A 20,621-nucleotide genomic window follows, 5' to 3' on the forward strand; every position below is an offset into this window, starting at 1 on the left:
TTTCGGATACTTTATCTTAAATCTGTTAATCTCATGCCTGGATGTATGTTGGGTTTATTTATTATTATTTTTTAAATGGTTACTGAATGGGGGTGGCACGGTGGTGTAGTGGTTAGCACTGTTGTCTCACTGCAAGAAGGTTCTGGGTTCGAGCCCAGCAGCCGGCAAGGGCCTTTCTGTGTGGAGTTGGCATGTTCTCCCCGTGTCTGTGTGGGTTTCCTCCAGGTGCTCTGGTTTCCCCCACAGTCCAAAGACATGCAGGTTAGGCTAATTGGTGGCTCTAAATTGACTAAGTGTGAATGGTTGGTTGTCTCTCTGGCGACGTGCCCAGGGTGTACCCCGCCTCTCACCCATAGTCAGCTGGGGTAGGATCCAGCCCACCTTCAACCCTGTACAACAGGATAAGCGGCTACAGAGGATGGATGGATTACTGAATGAAGCTAAGATGCAAAACAATAAAATGTGTTCATGCATTGTGTTTAAGTCTTGCACATTGTATACACACCTTTTGGAAAAGCCATAGAGGGGGAAGCCATGGCCTAAATGTTGTTGGTCTGATTCCCTGGACCAGCAGGAATTGATGAAGCGTCCTTGAGCATGGCACTTAATTCCCAGCTAGTCCCCAGGCTACTCTGGGTGTGTTGTCCGTCGCCCTGGATAAGAGCGTCTGCTAATCAGACACAGTCTCAGCATTTAAGTCTAGGCTGAAAACATATCTGTTTAGTCAAGCCTTTTGTTAATGGTGTTTATGAAGTAAAGGAGTAGATCTGGAGGGTCCTCAGACATAGTGTTTTGGTAAACTGGGATGTATGGATGCTGTCAGTCCCCCACTCGCTTGCTCACTCGAGTTTGTTGACTGTGTAGTGGCTGCTGCTTTATGTCCCGGGACTCCATCATGCCTGTGTTACCTTCTGGCTCTCCGCTTTTAGTTTTGCCGGAGTCCCTGCTCGTACTTAGTGCAAAATGTATACTGTACCTACTTATTCAGGTGACATTGGGCATACATATGGGGCCGTCCTCCACAGGAATGATGCGATGAGACTCCAATCAGACATAGGGCATCAGGATGGATCAGGCAGGTCCGAGGAGAAGAAGAGGTCAGCATCTCGATCCCAGGACCGACATGTAACTCAGAGCAGACGGGGGGGGAGTAGAGAGAGAAAACACCGGTTGTTAGGACAATTGGAAGTCACACTTGGAGGACGCTCTGGACACTTGCAGTGATGCTTTTGTGGCTGGGGACTGCAGTTGTGGGCAGTTTTGCACTCAAGTTTCCATTGGTGAAGAGTTATAACATCAACGAAACTGACTGCATGTTAAAATTGTTAATGTTGTAGTCATGTTGTCTGTTGGTGTCCAGGTGAGGATTGGTTCCCTTTTGGGTCAGGTTCCTCTCGAGGTTTCTTCCTCGTGTCGTCTGAGGGAGTTTTTCCTTGCCACCATCGCCATGGGCTTGCTCATTGGGGACAGATTTGGGATAAAATTGGCTCATGTCTTGGGTCATTCAGATTCTGTAAAGCTGCTTTGGGACATTGTCTATTGTTAAAAGCGCTATACAAATAAACTTGACTTGAAACTTGACTAAATGCCTGTAACGTAATACAATTACTTTCACTGTGAACAGAAGTTCACATATTTGAGTACTTTTAAGAGCACAAATGTATAGCCTCAGGACATACAGTTAGGTCCATAAATATTTGGACAGAGACATTTTTCTAATTTTGGTTCTGTACATTACCACAATGAATTTTGAACAAAACAATTCAGATGCAGTTGAAGTTCAGACTTTCAGCTTTAATTCAGTGGGTTGAACAAAATGATTGCATGAAAATGTGAGGAACTAAAGCATTTTTTAAACACAATCCCTTCATTTCAGGGGCTCAAAAGTAATTGGACAAATTAAATAACTAAATAAAAATGTTCATTTCTAAGACTTGGTTGAAAACCCTTTGTTGGCAATGACTGCCTGAAGTCTTGAACTCATGGACATCACCAGACACTGTGTTTCTTCCTTTTTAATGCTCTGCCAGGCCTTTACTGCAGCGGTTTTCAGTTGCTGTTTGTTTGTGGGCCTTTCTGTCTGAAGTTTAGTCTTTAACAAGTGAAATGCATGCTCAATTGGGTTGAGATCAGGTGACTGACTTGGCCATTCAAGAATATTCCACTTCTTTGCTTTAATAAACTCCTGGGTTGCTTTGGCTTTATGTTTTGGGTCATTGTCCATCTGTATTATGAAACGCCGACCAATCCGTTTGGCTGGATTTGAGCACACAGTATGTCTCTGAATACCTCAGAATTCATCCGGCTGCTTCTGTCCTGTGTCACATCATCAATAAGCACTAGTGACCCAGTGCCACTGGCAGCCATGCATGCCCAAGCCATCACACTGCCTCCGCCGTGTTTTACAGATGATGTGGTATGCTTTGGATCATGAGCTGTACCATGCCTTCGCCATACTTTTTTCTTTCCATCATTCTGGTAGAGGTTGATCTTGGTTTCATCTGTCCAAAGAATGTTCTTCCAGAACTGTGCTGGCTTTTTTAGATGCTTTTTTAGCAAAGTCCAAGCTAGCCTTTTTATTCTTGAGGCTTATGAGTGGCTTGCACTGTGCCATGAACCCTCTGTATTTACTTTCATGCAGTCTTCTCTTTATGGTAGATTTGGATATTGATACGCCTACTTCCTGGAGAGTGTTGTTCACTTGGTTGGCTGTTGTGAAGGGGTTTCTCTTCACCATGGAAATTATTCTGTGATCATCCACCACTGTTGTCTTCTGTGGGCGTCCAGGTCTTTTTGCATTGATGAGTTCACCAGTGCTTTCTTTCTTTCTCAGGATGTACCAAACTGTAGATTTTGCCACTCCTAATATTGTAGCAACTTCTCGGATGGGTTTTTTTTTCCTGTTTTCGCAGCTTAAGGATGGCTTGTTTCACCTGCATGGAGAGCTCCTTTGACCGCATGTTTTCTTCACAGCAAAATCTTCCAAATGCAAGCACCACACCTCAAATCAACTCCAGGCCTTTTATCTGCTTAATTGAGAATGACATAATGAAGGAATTGCCTGCACCTGCCCATGAAATAGCCTTTGAGTCAATTGTCCAATTACTTTTGGTCCCTTTTAAAAACAGGGTGGCACATGTTAAGGAGCTGAAACTCCTAAACCCTTCATCCAATTTTAATGTGGATACCCTCAAATGAAAGCTGAAAGTCTGGACTTTATGTCCATGTCCATTATATAACTATAACTTGAATATGTTTCAGTAAACAGGTACACTACCGTTCAAAAGTTTGGGGTCACTTTGAAATGTCCTTATTTTTGAAAGAAAAGCACTGTTCTTTTCAATGAAGATCACTTTAAACTAATCAGAAATCCACTCTATACATTGCTAATGTGGTAAATGACTATTCTAGCTGCAAATGTCTGGTTTTTGGTGCAATATCTCCATAGGTGTATAGAGGCCCATTTCCAGCAACTCTCACTCCAGTGTTCTAATGGTACAATGTGTTTGCTCATTGCCTCAGAAGGCTAATGGATGATTAGAAAACCCTTGTACAATCATGTTAGCACAGCTGAAAACAGTTTAGCTCTTTAGAGACGCTATAAAACTGACCTTCCTTTGAGCAGATTGAGTTTCTGGAGCATCACATTTGTGGGGTTGATTAAATGCTCAAAATGGCCAGAAAAATGTCTTGACTATATTTTCTGTTCATTTTACAACTTATCTCATCTCATTATCTCTAGCCGCTTTATCCTGTTCTACAGGGTCGCAGGCAAGCTGGAGCCTATCCCAGCTGACTACGGGCGAAAGGCAGGGTACACCCTGGACAAGTCGCCAGGTCATCAGAGGGCTGACACTTATGCCGCTTTTCCACTACAAACGCGGCTGAGCCGTGCCGTGCCGAGTCGAGCTGAGTCGAGCTGAGCGGGGCTGTTGGAGTTGCATTTCGACTACAACCGCGCTGAACCGTGCTGGCTGGAAGTGGGTGGACACATTGGGTGGAGTTAGCGAAAGTGGGTGGACGTCATGTGATGTCGTTAAGCAGCGCAAACAGTGACATCAGTGACAGTGGCGGAACAAGTCAGAGCCGGGCCGGGGGCGGGGCAAATGACCGGGCCCTTTATTAAAGCTTATCATAACATCATTTTAGGCTACAAAATGTCCGCAACTGCGGTGTTTACCAATTTCAACACTACCGGGTGCAACTATGTTATTTAGTACATCAAGTCCTTCAAACGAACATGTAACTCAGAAACAAAAAACATTAGGATACTGTACATGGCTCATAATAAAACATCAATAGCCTATACTGCGCACATTATTTGAAGGGCATACGAATGAGCGCTCAGAGTGGTGGCAGGAAGAGTCAGAAATAAAAGGAGGGCGGTGCAAACCTCACTGAATGCACTGTGTTTACCAATTTCAACACTACGGGGTGCAACTATGTTATTTTGTACATTAAGTCCTTCAAACGAGCATGTAACTCAGAAACAAAAAAACATTCGGCGACATACTGTACATGGCTCATAATAAAACATCAATAGCCTACTGCGCGCATTATCTGAAGGGCATACGACGAGCCTTGCGCTCCGCGAACTCGTCCACGATGCTCTGTATGTCACTGATTCAGTGAGCTTTTAAGCGGTAGTCTCACGACCCGAATAGTAAACAATAAACATGGAGGACATGGAGTCGTTAGTGTTGCTGGTCTTGGTGCTGTGGCTTGACAACGCCAACAGATACTGGCAAGAGCGTATAGATGAGGCGAGGCGCATAAGGCTTCAGAAATTCTCGTAATTATTCTTCTTCCGGGTTTGCGGTGTTTACAGATCCCAGCGCGCTCGCGGGGCGTGTGTGGGCATGTGAGGACACGCCTCCTCACCAATCAGTGCACAGGGGAGTGTCTGCTCACGCCCCCAGCCTCAGTCGGCACGGTTTGGCTCGCTTCAGCCCCACTCCAAAATGGTGCGAGTTTTAGGGGCTAAGCAGGGCTGAAGCGAGCTGAGTCGTGCTGGTTTTTGGTAGTCGAAACGCGAGCCGTGTCGGGCCGAAGTGAGCTGAAGCGAGCTGAAGTGAGCTGAAAAAGGGTAGTGGAAAAGGGCCATTATACATGACACGGCTCGCGTTTCGACTACCAAAAACCAGCACGACTCAGCTCGTTTCAGCCCTGCTTAGCCCCTAAAACTCGCACCGTTTTGGGGTAGGGCTGAAGCGAGCCAAACCGTGCCGACTGAGGCTGGGGGCGTGAGCAGACACTCCCCTGTGCACTGATTGGTGAGGAGGCGTGTCCTCACATGTCCACACACGCCCCGCGAGCGCGCTGGGATCTGTAAACACCGCAAACCCGGAAGAAGAATAATTACGAATTACGAGAATTTCTGAAGCCTTATGCGCCTCGCCTCATCTATACGCTCTTGCCAGTATCTGTTGGCGTTGTCGGTGACAACAAGCCACAGCACCAAGACCAGCAACACTAACGACTCCATGTCCTCCATGTTTATTGTTTACTATTCAGGTCGTGAGACTACCGCTTAAAAGATCACTGAATCAGTGACATACAGAGCATCGTGGACGAGTTCGCGGAGCGCAAGGCTCGCCGTATGCCCTTCAAATAATGCGCGCAGTAGGCTATTGATGTTTTATTATGAGCCATGTACAGTATGTAGCCGAATGTTTTTTTGTTTCTGAGTTACATGCTCGTTTGAAGGACTTAATGTACAAAATAACATAGTTGCACCCCGTAGTGTTGAAATTGGTAAACACAGTGCATTCAGTGAGGTTTGCACCGCCCTCCTTTTATTTCTGACTCTTCCTGTCACTGCTGCAACCTCTGAGCGCTCATTCGTATGCCCTTCAAATAATGTGCGCAGTATAGGCTATTGATGTTTTATTATGAGCCATGTACAGTATCCTAATGTTTTTTGTTTCTGAGTTACATGTTCGTTTGAAGGACTTGATGTACTAAATAACATAGTTGCACCCGGTAGTGTTGAAATTGGTAAACACCGCAGTTGCGGACATTTTGTAGCCTAAAATGATGTTATGATAAGCTTTAATAAAGGGTCCGGTCATTTGCCCCGCCCCCGGCCCGGCTCTGACTTGTTCCGCCACTGTCACTGATGTCACTGTTTGCGCTGCTTAACAACATCACATGACGTCCACCCACTTTCGCTAACTCCACCCAATGTGTCCACCCACTTCCAGTCAGCACGGTTCAGCGCGGTTGTAGTCGAAATGCAACTCCAACAGCCCCGCTCAGCCCGACTCAGCTCGACTCGGCACGGCACGACTCAGCCGCGTTTGTAGTGGAAAAGCGGCAATAGACACAGACAACCATTCACACTCACATTCACACCTACGGTCAATTTAGAGTCACCAGTTAACCTAACCTGCATGTCTTTGGACTGTGGGGGAAACCGGAGCACCCGGAGGAAACCCACGCGGACACAGGGAGAACATGCAAACTCTGCACAGAAAGGCCCTCGCCGGCCACGGGGCTCGAACCCGGACCTTCTTGCTGTGAGGCGACAGCGCTAACCACTACACCACCGTGCCGCCTTTTACAACTTATGGTGGTAAATAAAAGTGTGACTTTTCATGGAAAACACAAAATTGTCTGGGTGACCCCAAACTTTTAAACGGTAGTGTAAAAAAACTAAATTAGTGTCAGTGTCCAAATATATATGGACCTAACTGTAGGTAAGGTTTGGAGAAATAAAGAACCTACTATTAGGGACTCGAACAACTGTCATTTTAAGCCTTGCACTTCATCCTGTCCAGCAGGTGGTGCTAAAACACATCACTATAAGGAGAAGAAGAGCTGAAGAGGGTTTTGTTTTGTTTTTTTTTCCTTCCCCTGCTTGTTTAGGAAGGTTCTTCACTGAGAGAAATGATCCAGAAGGATCTAAGTGACAGCTATGTTAAGGAAAGGTGCTTCAGTGCTTTGTTTATCTCCTTTAGGACAGGGTACACCAGACCATCCCATCCCACCCCACAAACAAGTAATTATATCAATAATTAAATATTAAATCATACAATAATTGGAATTCATGTTGATAAATATGAATGGACAGGAATGTGAGCATCATTTCGTTTCTGTTTTGTGACTGGTAAACTATATTCCCTTATTCCAGCCTTGGTTATGAAGAAGGAGAACCCACAAGGTAAAGATGCGCTTTTTGTAGTCCATCTTCAGAGCATTGTAGTTTCATACTACGTCATTAACATGCGCCGTCGCAGATTGCGAGCCAAGTGTAAATGCAGTCGGATTCCCTGCAGCTGTCTTTTCCTCCTTCTTCATGAACATTCCTTCACATCTTTCCTTAACCTCATGACGTGTTGGACCACAGCCTGGATGTCCAGCCGAGCTAAAATCTCTTCTCTCTCTCCCTCAGTAACTCTTAAACCTGAGCCAGGGAAAAACAGTAAGCGAATTTGGAGAGAATAAATCGGTTTATCTTTAAATCCTGAGGTAAGTTAAAGTGAAACTGGTTCTCTGAGCTGCTCGGTGTTGGTTAGCAGTTTACTGACTGGATCATAAATGGAGCTCTACTTCATATGGAATTGTGTTTTTTAATATATATTTTTTTAAACTCGAAGTGGTCAGTAAACATCCGTTTAATTCTCAGCCTTTGATTAAAACCATGCCACAAATATGTACACTACCGTTCAAAAGTTTGGGGTCACCCAGACAATTTTGTGTTTTCCATGAAAAGTCACACTTTTTTTTATTTACCACTATAAGTTGTAAAACGAATAGAAAATATAGTCAAGACATTTTTCTGGCCATTTTGAGCATTTAATCGACCCCACAAATGTGATGCTCCAGAAACTCAATCTACTCAAAGGAAGGTCAGTTTTATAGCTTCTCTAAAGAGCTCAACTGTTTTCAGCTGTGCTAACATGATTGTACAAGGGTTTTCTAATCATCCATTAGCCTTCTGAGGCAATGAGCAAACACATTGTACCATTAGAACACTGGAGTGAGAGTTGCTGGAAATGGGCCTCTATACACCTATGGAGATATTGCACCAAAAACCAGACATTTGCAGCTAGAATAGTCATTTACCACATTAGCAATGTATAGAGTGGATTTCTGATTAGTTTAAAGTGATCTTCATTGAAAAGAACAGTGCTTTTCTTTCAAAAATAAGGACATTTCAAAGTGATCCCAAACTTTTGAACGGTAGTGTATAGCCGAGAAAATGAATGGCCAGTACTCCCCTCATACTTTCCAGTACCTTTTGAAATGTACAGTACCAGTCAAAAGCTTGTACACACTTTTTTTCTAATTAAAAGTCACTTCATGTCTTAAAGTAATGATGGATGTCGTTTCTCTTTACTTAGTTGTTCGGTTCTTGACCTAATATGGATTACCACAGTTGTGGAATCAGGCTATTTACTGTATTTTTATTATTCACTATTTGATCTCAAACACATTAAGAAGGCAAGAACCTCGTCCACCTTTTGACAAGACACACTTGTTAATTGAAAATCATTCCAGGTGACTACCTCATGAAGCTGGTTAAGAGAATGGCAATAGTCTGCAAAGCGTCAAGGTAAACGCTGGATACTTTGGTGTAATGGTTAGCACTGTCGCCTCACAGCAAGAGGGTCCTGAGTTCGAGCTCAGCAGCCGGCGAGGGCCTTTCTGTGTGGAGTTTGCATGTTCTCCCCGTGTCTGTGTGGGTTTCCCCCACAGTCCAAAGACATGCAGGTTAGGATAATTGGCGGCCCTAAATTGACCATAGGTGTGAATGTGAGTCTCTGTTGCCCCTTTTCCACCAAAGCAGTTCCACGGCTGGTTCGGGGCCAGTGCTTAGTTTGGAACCGGGTTTTCTGTTTCCACTGACAAAGAACTGGCTCTGGGGCCAGAAAAATCGGTTCCAGGCTAGCACCGACTCTCTGCTGGGCCAGAGGAAAGAACTGCTTACGTCAGCGGGGGGGGCGGAGTTGTTAAGACCAACAACAATAACAAGACCGTGAAAGATAGCCATTTTTAAGCGCCGAGAAGCAGCAGCTGTACAAACGCGAAGTCATCCATTATTATTGTTGTTGCTGCTGCTGCTTCTTCCGCATTGTTTTTGCTTCGATATTCGCGCCAAGGTTTATGCAAACGTAGCGACGTAACTGACGTATACGGCGACGTAATGACATGGCTTCCCTTAGCACCACGAGCTATGGAAAAGCAAACTGGTTCTCAGCTGGCTCGCAAGTTGAACGAGTTGTGAACCAGCACTGGCCCCGAACCAGCCCTGGAACTGATTTGGTGGAAAAAGGGTATGTGTGTCAGCCCTGCGAGAACCTGGCGACTTGTCCAGGGTGTACCCCGCCTCTCGCCCATAGTCAGCTGGGATAGGCTCCAGCTTGCCTGTGACCCTGTAGAACATGATAAGCAGCTACAGATGATGGATGGATGGATGATTCCATATCTGTTTTGTATGCTATTTCATAGTTTTGATGTCTTCAGTATTGTTCTACAATGTAGAAACTGGTCAAAAAAACCCTTCTTATATGGCAGCTGTTGTTGACCGTTTACTACATATGTTAGCTAGCTCAGGACAGCTACCCAGGGTGGAAGTCAAGGACATAGAGCAGTTTCCACCCAATCATTCACGCCTATGGGCAGCACAGTGGTGTAAGTGGTTAGCATGGTCTCCTCACAGCAATAAGGTTCTGGGTTTGAGCCCCGTGGCCGGCAAGGGCCTTTCTGTGTGGAGTTTGCATGTTCTCCCCATGTCTGCGTGGGTTTCCTCTGGGTGCTCCGGTTTCCCCCACAGTCCAAAGACATGCGGTTAGGTTAATATGGGACAGCCTTGGGCTGAGGTGCCCTTGAGCGAGGCACCGAACTCCCAACTGCTCCCCAAGCTTTGTTAGCATGGCTGCCCACTGCTCTGGGTATGTGTGTGCTTATTGCTCGTGTGTGTGCATGTATGTGTTCACTGCTTCAAATGGGTTAAATGCAGAGAGGAAATTCACAAGTGTGTGATGAATAATAAAGTTGTACTTTAGAGTAGCCAGTTAATCTAACCACATGCCTTTGGACTGTGGGAGAAACCAGAGCACCCGGAGGAAACCCACGCAGACAACATGCAAACTCCACACAGAAAGACCCGTGTCAGCAGTGAGATTCAAACCCAGAACCTTCTCGCTATAAGGCAACAGTGATAACCACACTGCGCAGAAAAACTTAGGGGTGTCCAAAGTTTTCACTGGGACTGTGTGTTATCTGACATTGTGTAGAAAAAGGTGCAGATTCACACCGGAAAAGTTCTGGAAAATGGGTACATTTTCAAATTTGGTTATTTTCCAAAACTTAAATTATGAAGTGTTATACTTATTTTTACACTGTACATCTAGATGTGTTAAACAACTTAGAAGAACATGGTATCTTTGGTGGTAGACCATCCAATTTTTAGATGAGCAAAAGTGAGTGTGAATGAATGATCATGTCTGTGCTAGCTCTGCAATAGATAAGTGACTTGCCCAGGTGGTATCCTGTGTCTTGCCCAAAATCAGCTGTGATTGGCTCCAGTTTCCCCTGTAACCCTGACAGATAAGCAATATAGAAGATGGCTGGATGGATATCCTTTGCTTGTTGTAACTGCATCAAGCTGGTGACAAACTGACATTAGCAAACTGTTGCATTTTTCTTTTGTGATGCTTTTCCAGCATACCTTCCAACTATTACAGTTTGCCCATAATCATTACAGTTTTCACAGTCTCACTACGGGCTATGAATTTTCATGAATTTGTTACAGTTTTACATAATTTTATATATTTTTTTGGTTTTGTGTAGAAATAAAAGAAAAACAAATATTTATTGATGGCATTAACTTCATTAACATTGAAAATAAAAACCTGAAAACTTTGCTGTTAAACTCGGCCATTGTTTTGACACTCGGCACTGCTGCCATCTTACTTCCTTGTACAATGCATACTGGGTTGCGGAAATGACAGAGGAATCGTAATTGGCTATGACTATTTTTAGCACAACAATGTTCAGCGCCAGCACCATTGGTCAGTTGCTCGATACAAGCACGCAATCATGTCATGGGTGGTAATGACCTAATTTCTAAACAAAAGGTCAAACATAAATGCAAGTTGCAGACGTTTCGAGAGGAATACTCAAAAAGTTATCCAGGTGTGTGCATCCGGTTTCCACTTCCTTCACGAAAAGGGGAAAATCACGCACATTGCACCTTGTGCCGCCAGGACTTTTCAATTGGACATGGAGGAATCAGCGACATCAAAGACCACGTGGGTACAAAACTGTATTTTATGTCACTTGCTATTTCTATAATACATTGATGACATGACTAATAAACAACACTTTGCATCAGTACAGAAAGATCATTTATGCACACAGTTGGAAAGTATGCAATAAAAGGTCATTTTTAATATGGTTTTGAATTTTTGTGTCACCAGTGGCAGGAGGAAGGTAAACAAGACAGCTAATATATGTTTCAAAGTCATCCACAAAACAGTGCAGTAGATCCCAATTTTCAGGTTTTAAATTGCTTAAAAGCATTTTCCATTGGGGGGGCTTCACTAGGGCATTGCCCTGGACCCTGGCAATTAGGGTTTTTGGTTTCCAAAAGTTGGCAGGTATGTTCCAGTCTTGTAGCACAGTTTCTTTCAGTTGTTGTTTTTTTTGTTTTGTTTTGTTTTTGGGGGTGGGGGTCCCTTCAGTCTCCTCTTCAGGAGATGAAATGCTGCTCAATTGGATTCAGGGCTTGTGATTCATTTGGCCAGTCTAAAACATTCCACCTTTTTCCCTGATGAAGTCCTTTGTTGTGTTGCCAGTGTTTTTCGGATCATTGTCTTGCTGCATGCTGAAGTTCCTCTCAATTAGACTGGATGTATTTCTCAGTAAATTGTCTCAGAATGTTTCTGTAGACGTCTAAATTCATTTTGCTGCTATCATCAGAAGGTACATCATCAATAAAAAATTAGTGAACCTTTTCCAGAACCATGCAAGTCCAAGCCATGACACCACCTCTGCCATGCTTGATGGATGAGCAGATATATTTTGGATAATGAGCAGATCCTTTTGTTCTCTTGCTTCCGTTGCTTTTGTAGAAGTTCATCTCAGTTCCAGAATTTTGGTGGCTCATCTCTAATTCTTTGCCAGTTACAATCTGGCCTTCTGATTCTTATTGCTGATAAGTGGTTTGCATCTTGTGGTATGGCACCTGTGTTTCTGCTCTTGAAGTGTTCTTTGACTGGTGAATTGTGATGCCCTTACTCCTGCCCCGTGAAGGTTGTCAGTGATGTCATTTGACTGACTGTTGTTTTGGGGCTTTTCTTCACAGCTCTCAGAATGTTTGTCAGTAACTGCTGCTGTTTTTCTTGGCTGACGTGTTTTGATGTCTGGTTGTTCGTACACCAGTGGCATCTTTCTTTTTCAGGACAGTCCAAGTAGTTGTAGTGGCTATGCCCAATGCTTGTGCAATGGTTTTGATGGAGTTTCCCTCCTTTCTCAACTTTTTAAATGGCTTGCTTTTCTCCCATATACAGCTCTCTGGTCTTGTTTCATTTTTAACAACAAATACAGTCCTTTTGTAGAATTCATTTACCTGATAACATGAGTGGAAACGATCATGCCAACTGAGGGTTCCGAGTTGGGTGCCATACTGGTATTTAAAGCAGGGTGTAGAAGGATCAAAGCTTCATTGGGGTCATTAGGTGGGCACTCTCCTTCATAGGTGTTTCGATGATAGACCCACAACACCTCCAGAGGGTTCATCGGCAACATCTGCATCCCAGGCTTGCCCCCCTCTGCTTTGATTCTCTCTGATCATCCTGATGACTCAGCTATTATTTTGGGGCCCAAGTGATATTTCTCCTCTTGATCCAGAGCTCATTCAGCAGCACTGGAGAGAGCTTTAATGGCTTGTTGTTGGGCTTGACCTTGAACTCCCATGTCCTTAAGCAGCCTGTTGGTTGACTTGCCCACAAAACCTCTGCAGCGGACCTCAACTGGGCAGACTCTAGCTTTTCAGCCACGTTGCTTATCGTTGGCTGCCAGCCTGGCGTACTTGATGCTTTTGCGTTCATAGGCCTCCTCCACAGCATCTTTCCAGGGTACAGTTAATTCAATTATGTAAACAATGTGAAGTGAGGAGGACCAAAGCATAAGGTCTGGCGTAGGGTTTGTTGTAGCGAGAGCATAACCACTGGTTCAGTTCCCTCAATAGCTTCCAGTCTCATGTCCCACCTCACTGGCTTAGATATATGAGCTTTGTTTTGCTTTGCACCTACACTGATGAACTCTATTGTAGTTGTGGGATGGGATTATTGAGGAGGTTGTTTGCCTGGTCTCCAGAGTAGCTGCCAGGCACTTCAGCACCTGATTACATCACCAGGCATAACGGCCTTGTATCAGGCTTGTCTTGCAGCCAACCAGAACGTGCTTCAGGTTGGCTGAAGATGGACAGAGGGGACATGTAGGGTCCTACCAAATGAGTATGTATACCTGACTCTAGGCCTGTCGTGATATTCGATATACCAACTTATCGTACGGTAAATGAAAATGAACTTGGTAATTTTTTTACCGCGATTTTGGCATTTATACGCTTTACATCTACATAGGGAAGTCGCCAGAGTATTAGCTTGACCCATTGACTGAATAAAACACCGCACTGTTTTCTGTCGTCTCACGCGGCTCTCTGTCAGAGGCGGGGCCTCCCAGCATGCAACAGTTATCCAGCCAGGGTATCCACTGAATGGGGAAAAGACAACAACACGTTGCTCCGTTGTACAGACCATAGGCGTAGAATTGGGTATGGACGTGTCCCTACCAACATTTCTGATGGAAGAAAAAAAATCACATTCCATGCATGGTACACAAATGGTTACTGTAGGTTTCCACTGGGCGAAACCACGCAAAATTCGCTCTGGGGGCATGGTCGCAAAAACAACAAGCATGTTCGGCTACCATGTCAATTAGCAAGTGCCGTTGCAGTGCAGTGACCGGCTGCTAGCGAACAAGCTAGCAGACTGTCCTTGAGGAATGTAACGTTAGATTAGCTCATAAAATTAATCAGTTAACAACAGCTCGTATTCAGTGTGTAAAAATGACAATGACAACATACAAGTATGACTGTTTTCTAAGTTTGTTTGGCATGTAAATAACAATCCGACTTGATACCGACAATAACTGGTGTTCATTAAGGTCACAAAGACATTATTAAATCATATCAAATTGTGCTAATGTTGGCTAATATTGCACCTGGTCTTGCTTGTGAAGTGCCTGCAAACTTTAGCAGCCCACTAACCCTTAATTTGAAGTGCTTCAGTTAAGACATGCGGAGCCCTGACTGAGTTCGTGTAACATGACATATGTAAACAACAACCCGATGGTGATGTGGACATTGTTCGTGGCCCAAACACCTTTTAATCAAATCAAATATTTTCACGTAATAAGCATAAGTCTCCACTTTCTTGATCAGAAAATTTTGATTACTCCGCCTCTCTTTTGAAAATGTCACATACCGAGTACACACATACGCTGAACTGATTGGTTTGCGAGGCGGTTCATTTGAAAGCGGTAGGCTAAAAACTTTTTCTCTGTAGAACCCTATCACTCCCCCCCCTCCCCTCGCTCTGGGCTCAAGAAGACAACTAAAGGGCAATAATATAACAACCACCAATCAGAATTCAGATACATTCTGTTGCCAAGTAAAATTGTAACCTTTCAACGTGTCAAAAAAGTTCTAGAGCCCTCGTCCTGTTTTACCGTTAGATCAATCACATATCAGCTTAAACTAGCATTCTAAAACTAGTTAAAGATCACACAGAAGAGAGCCGACTCCCCCTGCCAGCCTCATGGAACGCAGTGTTTAAGGCTCCGTATGTGTTTCCTTTCCATTTATGAGGGAAAGGAACATGCACCCTCCCGACAGTCAGTGCGGTATTCGCTTGTAAAACACATTTGCAAATTGGTAGAATGAGTTAATCATCACATGCAAGATTTGCAGTTAATCAAATGAATTGCATATTATTATTATTCATGAATTACTACAGTTCTGATTTTCAAATTTTAAAAGTCTGGGCTTTGGAGAGATGATGGAGACTCTTTTGGTGGAACACAACGGAGCAAAATATTGTGACACTCTAATGTTGACCTGAAGTTGGCACCACTGGGGGTTGGCATTGGGTTTTTGTCCCCACCAATGTTAATACCAAACCTACGCCCTTGCCTACATGTTATCCCGTCCTAGTTGTTGTTACTTTTATCCAAATGACAGCTGGCAATACGTTGTTACTTTGCACTTTTTGTTGATCTGGGTACTAATCTTTGAGAAACTGGAATGGCAGAATGTTGCCTGTGAAGAAAAGAATGTCTTTTTATTACCCTGTGCCAAGTTAATATTTACTTAAGTGCAATTTTTAAGAGCCATAGATTGTGTATTTTATTTATTGTATTTTGTTGTGAGTGGTTTTGTTTGATTGTTGTTTTATTTCTTTAGGTTATTTATTTATATTGATCTCATCTCATTATCTGTAGCCGCTTTATCCTGTTCTACAGGGTCACAGGCAAGCTGGAGCCTATCCCAGCTGACTACAGGCGAAAGGCGGGGTTCACCCTGGACAAGTCGCCAGGTCATCACAGGGCTGACACATAGACACAGACAACCATTCACACTCACATTCACACCTACGGTCAATTTAGAGTCATCAGTTAACCTAACCTGCATGTCTTTGGACTGTGGGGGAAACCGGAGCACCCGGAGGAAACCCACGCAGACACGGGGAGAACATGCAAACTCCGCACAGAAAGGCCCTCGCCGGCCACGGGGCTCGAACCCGGACCTTTTTGCTGTGAGGCGACAGCGCTAACCACTACACCACCATGCCGCCCTTATTTATTTATATTTATATATATTTTTACGTTCCACTGTTGAATTGAATAAGTTGACTTAATTAAAAAGTTTACTGTTCTTTGAAAGGGTGTATTTGCATGATCATTATTATTTTACTAGTGGCATAAAATTGTCTTGAAAAGACGTCAACAATAATATCGTTTATCGCAATAATTTCTGAGACAATATATCGTCCAACAAAATTTGTTATCGTGACAGGCCTACCTGACTCTCATTTTGACACGACTGTGGCTTCAAATTTGACAATATGGTGGAGGAATATTGGGTGTGTGTGTGTGAAATAGTGTAATTTAGAGGATCTGATTGAATTCATTCTTTTTTTTTTTCTGACAATATCCGATCCACCATTTTTCACTAGTATTGGCCCGATACTGATTCTGGGAATTGGGTCAGTGCTGTCTCTAATTTTAGTTTTACCATGTGGAATTACAGCACTTTTTATACATTCTGCTGCTGCCATCGGCACGTACATCATCAATAAAGATGAATGAGCCAGTACCCGTGGCAACCATACAGGCCCATGTTTTATAGATAAGGTGGTATGTTATGACTCTTGGTCCGTTTTCACCTCCATACTTGGCTCTTGCCATTGCTTTAATGCAAATTAATCTTGGTCTTGTATGTCCACAAGAGCTTCTTTCCAGAAGTCTGCAGGCTTTAAGTATTTTTTAGCAAGCTATCCTGTTTTTATCCCCCGCTGGCCAAAAGGCCCAAAGGGGGATTATGTCGTGGCAATGTCCGTCCATCCCAGGAAGCGTACTAACCTTCTGATATCAACTCCTATCACAATTTTTGGAGGAATTTCACGAAACTTGACAGGGAGATTAAAATGCATGGAACAAATCCATTATTAAAATCTGAGAATGTGCCTTTTAAGCACATTTGAATTGTTTGAGCACAAATTTAAAACTGTGGAGTGCAGCAACAAATAAAGAAATGTATGCTTTCGTCACAGACATTATACTTGGCACTGTACATCGCACAAGTCTGACACACAGGATGGTCTTTCTGCCCCATACCAAAAAAGTAGGATTACTCATATTGTCAACAAATTCCAAAAAAACAGTCAGAAAATGGAATTGACTCATGCCTTATCCCATCCTTGTGGGACTTTGGGACAATGCTGTTTTATATTTTTTGTTATTGTATGGGTGGCATGGTGGTGCAGTGGTTAGAATTGTTGCCTCACAGCAAGAAGGTTCTGTGTGGAGTTTGCATGTTCACCCCATGCTTACACGGGTTTCTTCTGGGTGCTACGGTTTGCTCCCACAATCCAAAGACATGAGGATTAGATCATCCGGCTATTCTAAATTGCCCACAGGTTTGAATGCAAGTGTGAATGGTTGGTTGTTCGTGTTAGCCTTGTGATAGATTGGCAACCTGCCCAGGGTGTACCCCATCTCTTGCCTGAAGTCAGCTGGGATTGGCTCCAGCTTCCCCTGCAATCCTGACAGGTAAGTGGTACAGATAATGGATGGATGGGATATTACTGTGTTCTAATTATTATTATTTTTTTATTTCTCTCTAGAGATGCACAAAAACATGATGCCCACAAGAGACTCTAGTAGCCATCAAAAGACTTCTGGTACACCTGATACTATCACGGGTTCTTCACAAATGAAGAAAGGTCTGCACCTTTGTTCAGTTTGTGGGAAGAGTTTTAGTTCCCAGAGTAAACTACAAATCCACCAGCGCATTCACACAGGAGAGAAGCCGTATCACTGTTCACAGTGTGGGAAGAGCTTTGCTCACCGAACTGCTTTCCGAAACCACCAGCGCATTCACATCAGACAGAAGCCATATCAGTGTTTACAGTGTGGAAAGAGCTTTGCTTTACTGGATACTCTCCAAAGACATGAGCGCATTCACACAGGAGAGAAGCCGTATCATTGCTCAGCTTGTGGAAAGAGTTTCAGTCAAATAGGTAATCTCCGAACACACCAGCGTGTTCACACTGGGCAGAAACCGTATCACTGTTTACAGTGTGGAAAGAGCTTTGCTCTATTGGGTACCCTCCAAAGACACGAACGCATTCACACAGGAGAGAAGCCCTATTACTGTTCAGATTGTGGAAGGAGTTTCAGTCAATTAGGTAATCTCAGAAACCACCAGCACACACATGCTGAACAGAAGCCGCATCACTGTTTACAGTGTGGAAAGAGCTTTGCCCTGTTGGATGCTCTCCGAAGGCATGAGCGCATTCACACAGGTGATAAGCCGCATCAATGCTCAGATTGTGGAAAGAGTTTCAATAAAACAAGTGCTCTTCGAAGACACCAGCGCATTCACACGGGGGAGAAGCCGTATCAGTGTTCAGATTGTGGAAAGCGTTTCAATCAAATGGGTAATCTCCGAACACACCAGCACACTCACACTGGAGAGAAGCCGTATCACTGCTCAGATTGTGGAAAGAGTTTCAGTAAAACAAGTGCTTTCCGAAGACATGAGCGCATTCACACAGGACAGAATATGGAGTGATATCACTGTCTTTTATATGAGAGAGCAGATACAAGGTTAAACCGAGCAAAACTGACTTGAGGAAAGTGAGCAAAAATGGCAATGAGAAGAGTGCAGAAAAAACACTGAATCTTTGAAACGCAGCATACCAGAGATAAGTGTGCTTGCTTCTCATAACCAAGTGCTTGACACATTGTCTCCTGCACATTTCTCAGTTTTCTGCTGACTTCTGAAAGTGCAGTAGTGTTTTTTTTTTTTTCTGGGCTTTCTTCATTACTGTTTTTTGCTCAGTTTCTTTAATTCTGAACGCTTGTATTGTCTGTTTTGCTTGGTTTAACCTTGTATCCGCACTCTCATATAAAAGACAGTGATATAACACCATAAGAGAAGCTTCATCACTGCTCCCAGTGTGGGAAGTGTTTCTCTGACTCCAGTAATTTGAAACTAAATGCATACAAGAGAAACCATTTATTTGCTTGCAGTGTAGGAGAAGATTTACCTTCCAGGGTCATCTAAAACTGGTTCATAGTTATCTATGGTTGGTTGAAGAGAGCAACTGGACTTGCTTGAAGATTCTTGAAAACGTTTCGTCTCTCATCCTAAAGGCTGTATGAGAGGACTTCCAGAAAACTGGCATCTTAGCCAGAGAGGATCGTTCATTTTTGTCAACCTGGAACGACCATCACTGAACAGAGGTGGGTGTCTATGACATCTTTTATCAGCCACCTACAATGCAGCCATCAGCATTCTGATTCGGATTCTATGATGATCCATGAGAGGATAAATACTGGATACTCCCTATTAGTCAGACAGAACTGAGGAAGCCTTTAGGATGAGAGGCGAAACGTTTTCAAGAATCTTCAAGCAAGTCCAGTTGCTCTCTTCTACCAACCACAGATTATTTTTAAGTTTGTTTCATTAGGGGTGTTCACACGGCAACTTTTACTCCAGTGTAGCACCGGGGCTGCCCCGGTAGAGCGTTCACACGGTACAAAGTTATACCGGTGTAGCCCCTGAAAGCTGCTTAAACCGGTGCGAATCTAACCCTGCTCGGGAGGTGGTTTAAGAAATTTACTCCGGAGTAAATGCTAGTTTGCGGGGCAGCACCGATATAAAATGGGACGTCTGAACGCTACAGGGGTAGACTCGCTACGCGTGAGGAGAGTTGATTACATACGAGCATTGCATAATTTGCATCCTGGTATTTTGCGCTTCCAAAATGGCGAATATCAACAACAACAGAACTACGTGTCTTCCAGTGTTGCCAGATTGGGCAGTTTTAAGTGCATTTTGGTGGATTTGAACATATTTTGGGATGAAAAACATCAGCAATATCTGGCAACACTGGTGTCTTCATCCACGTTGTTTTCCCGGCGCTTGGTGATGCCATGACAACCGGGAAAAGGAAGTACATTTTCACGCATGCGCATATTTAATTTCCGCATTATTACTATCGCAAATGATAGTAATAATGATAGGAAATGATAGTAATAAAAGGAAATGATATCAAAACTTTATTACTATCAAAGGAAATGATAGTAATAGTTTTTGCTACTATAGCACGGTCGCAGAAACTGCCGTGTGACCGCAAGTGGGGCTGCACCGGTGCTAACACGCTTCTCTCTAGTAAGCAGGGTTGTGACATGTGAACGCTGCGCAAAATTTACACCGGTGTAAGATATATCACAACAAAATACATCGGTGCAGCATCGATGCAAATATGTGCCGTGTGAACACCCTATTAGACAAGGATTTTAAGATCGTTACCTTGTTGTTTCAGCGTGAATCTTCCGCCTTCCTCAGAACTGTCCAACGATCTTAAAATCCTTGTCTAAGAAACGAACTTAAAAATACTTAAACGGTCAGACATAATGAACTTCCACTACAACCACAGATTACTATGTACCTGGATGACTGAGATTCTTCACAAACTTGTTCATAGTTATTACTGCAAACATTGAGGTCATGTCTGCTGGCATTCCCTTTTCCCCCCCTCCCCCTTAATTTAGTCTTGGCTAATTCTCACCCACTTGTTAGTTATCCCCTGTAATACAGCAGCTACTAACACAGGAATGTGAAGGTTCACATGCTTCCACAGGAAGTCAGCCAACTGCATCGTTTTGAACTGCTGTTCATGCTGCATCAGGGGGCGACATAACACACTCGGAGGAAAGCACTATCCACCCCTTGCACATGTATGAACCCACAGACCCATGACTAGATTGTGTCTGTTTGATTGTAAGGAGAGAGAGAGAGAGAATGAAGCCCTTCCCACCCA

The 20,621-nt window shown here is 43.7% G+C and overlaps 1 protein-coding gene across 1 annotated transcript in view; it reads left to right on the forward strand.

Moving 5' to 3' along the window:
• The window catches only part of LOC132883065 (zinc finger protein 658B-like), a 51,729-nt gene extending 32,534 nt beyond the window's left edge, over positions 1–19,195 (forward strand). Inside the window, exons 3-4 of the mRNA XM_060916222.1 lie at positions 10,157–10,162; positions 17,532–19,195. Of these exons, the coding sequence (XP_060772205.1) occupies positions 10,157–10,162; positions 17,532–18,364 (839 nt within the window). The 3' untranslated portion in view covers positions 18,365–19,195. The remainder of the gene's footprint in view (positions 1–10,156; positions 10,163–17,531) is intronic.
• The last annotated feature ends 1,426 nt before the right edge of the window (positions 19,196–20,621 follow it).

Source organism: Neoarius graeffei, chromosome 1 (genome assembly GCF_027579695.1).
Source record: "Neoarius graeffei isolate fNeoGra1 chromosome 1, fNeoGra1.pri, whole genome shotgun sequence".
NCBI lineage: Eukaryota > Metazoa > Chordata > Actinopteri > Siluriformes > Ariidae > Neoarius > Neoarius graeffei.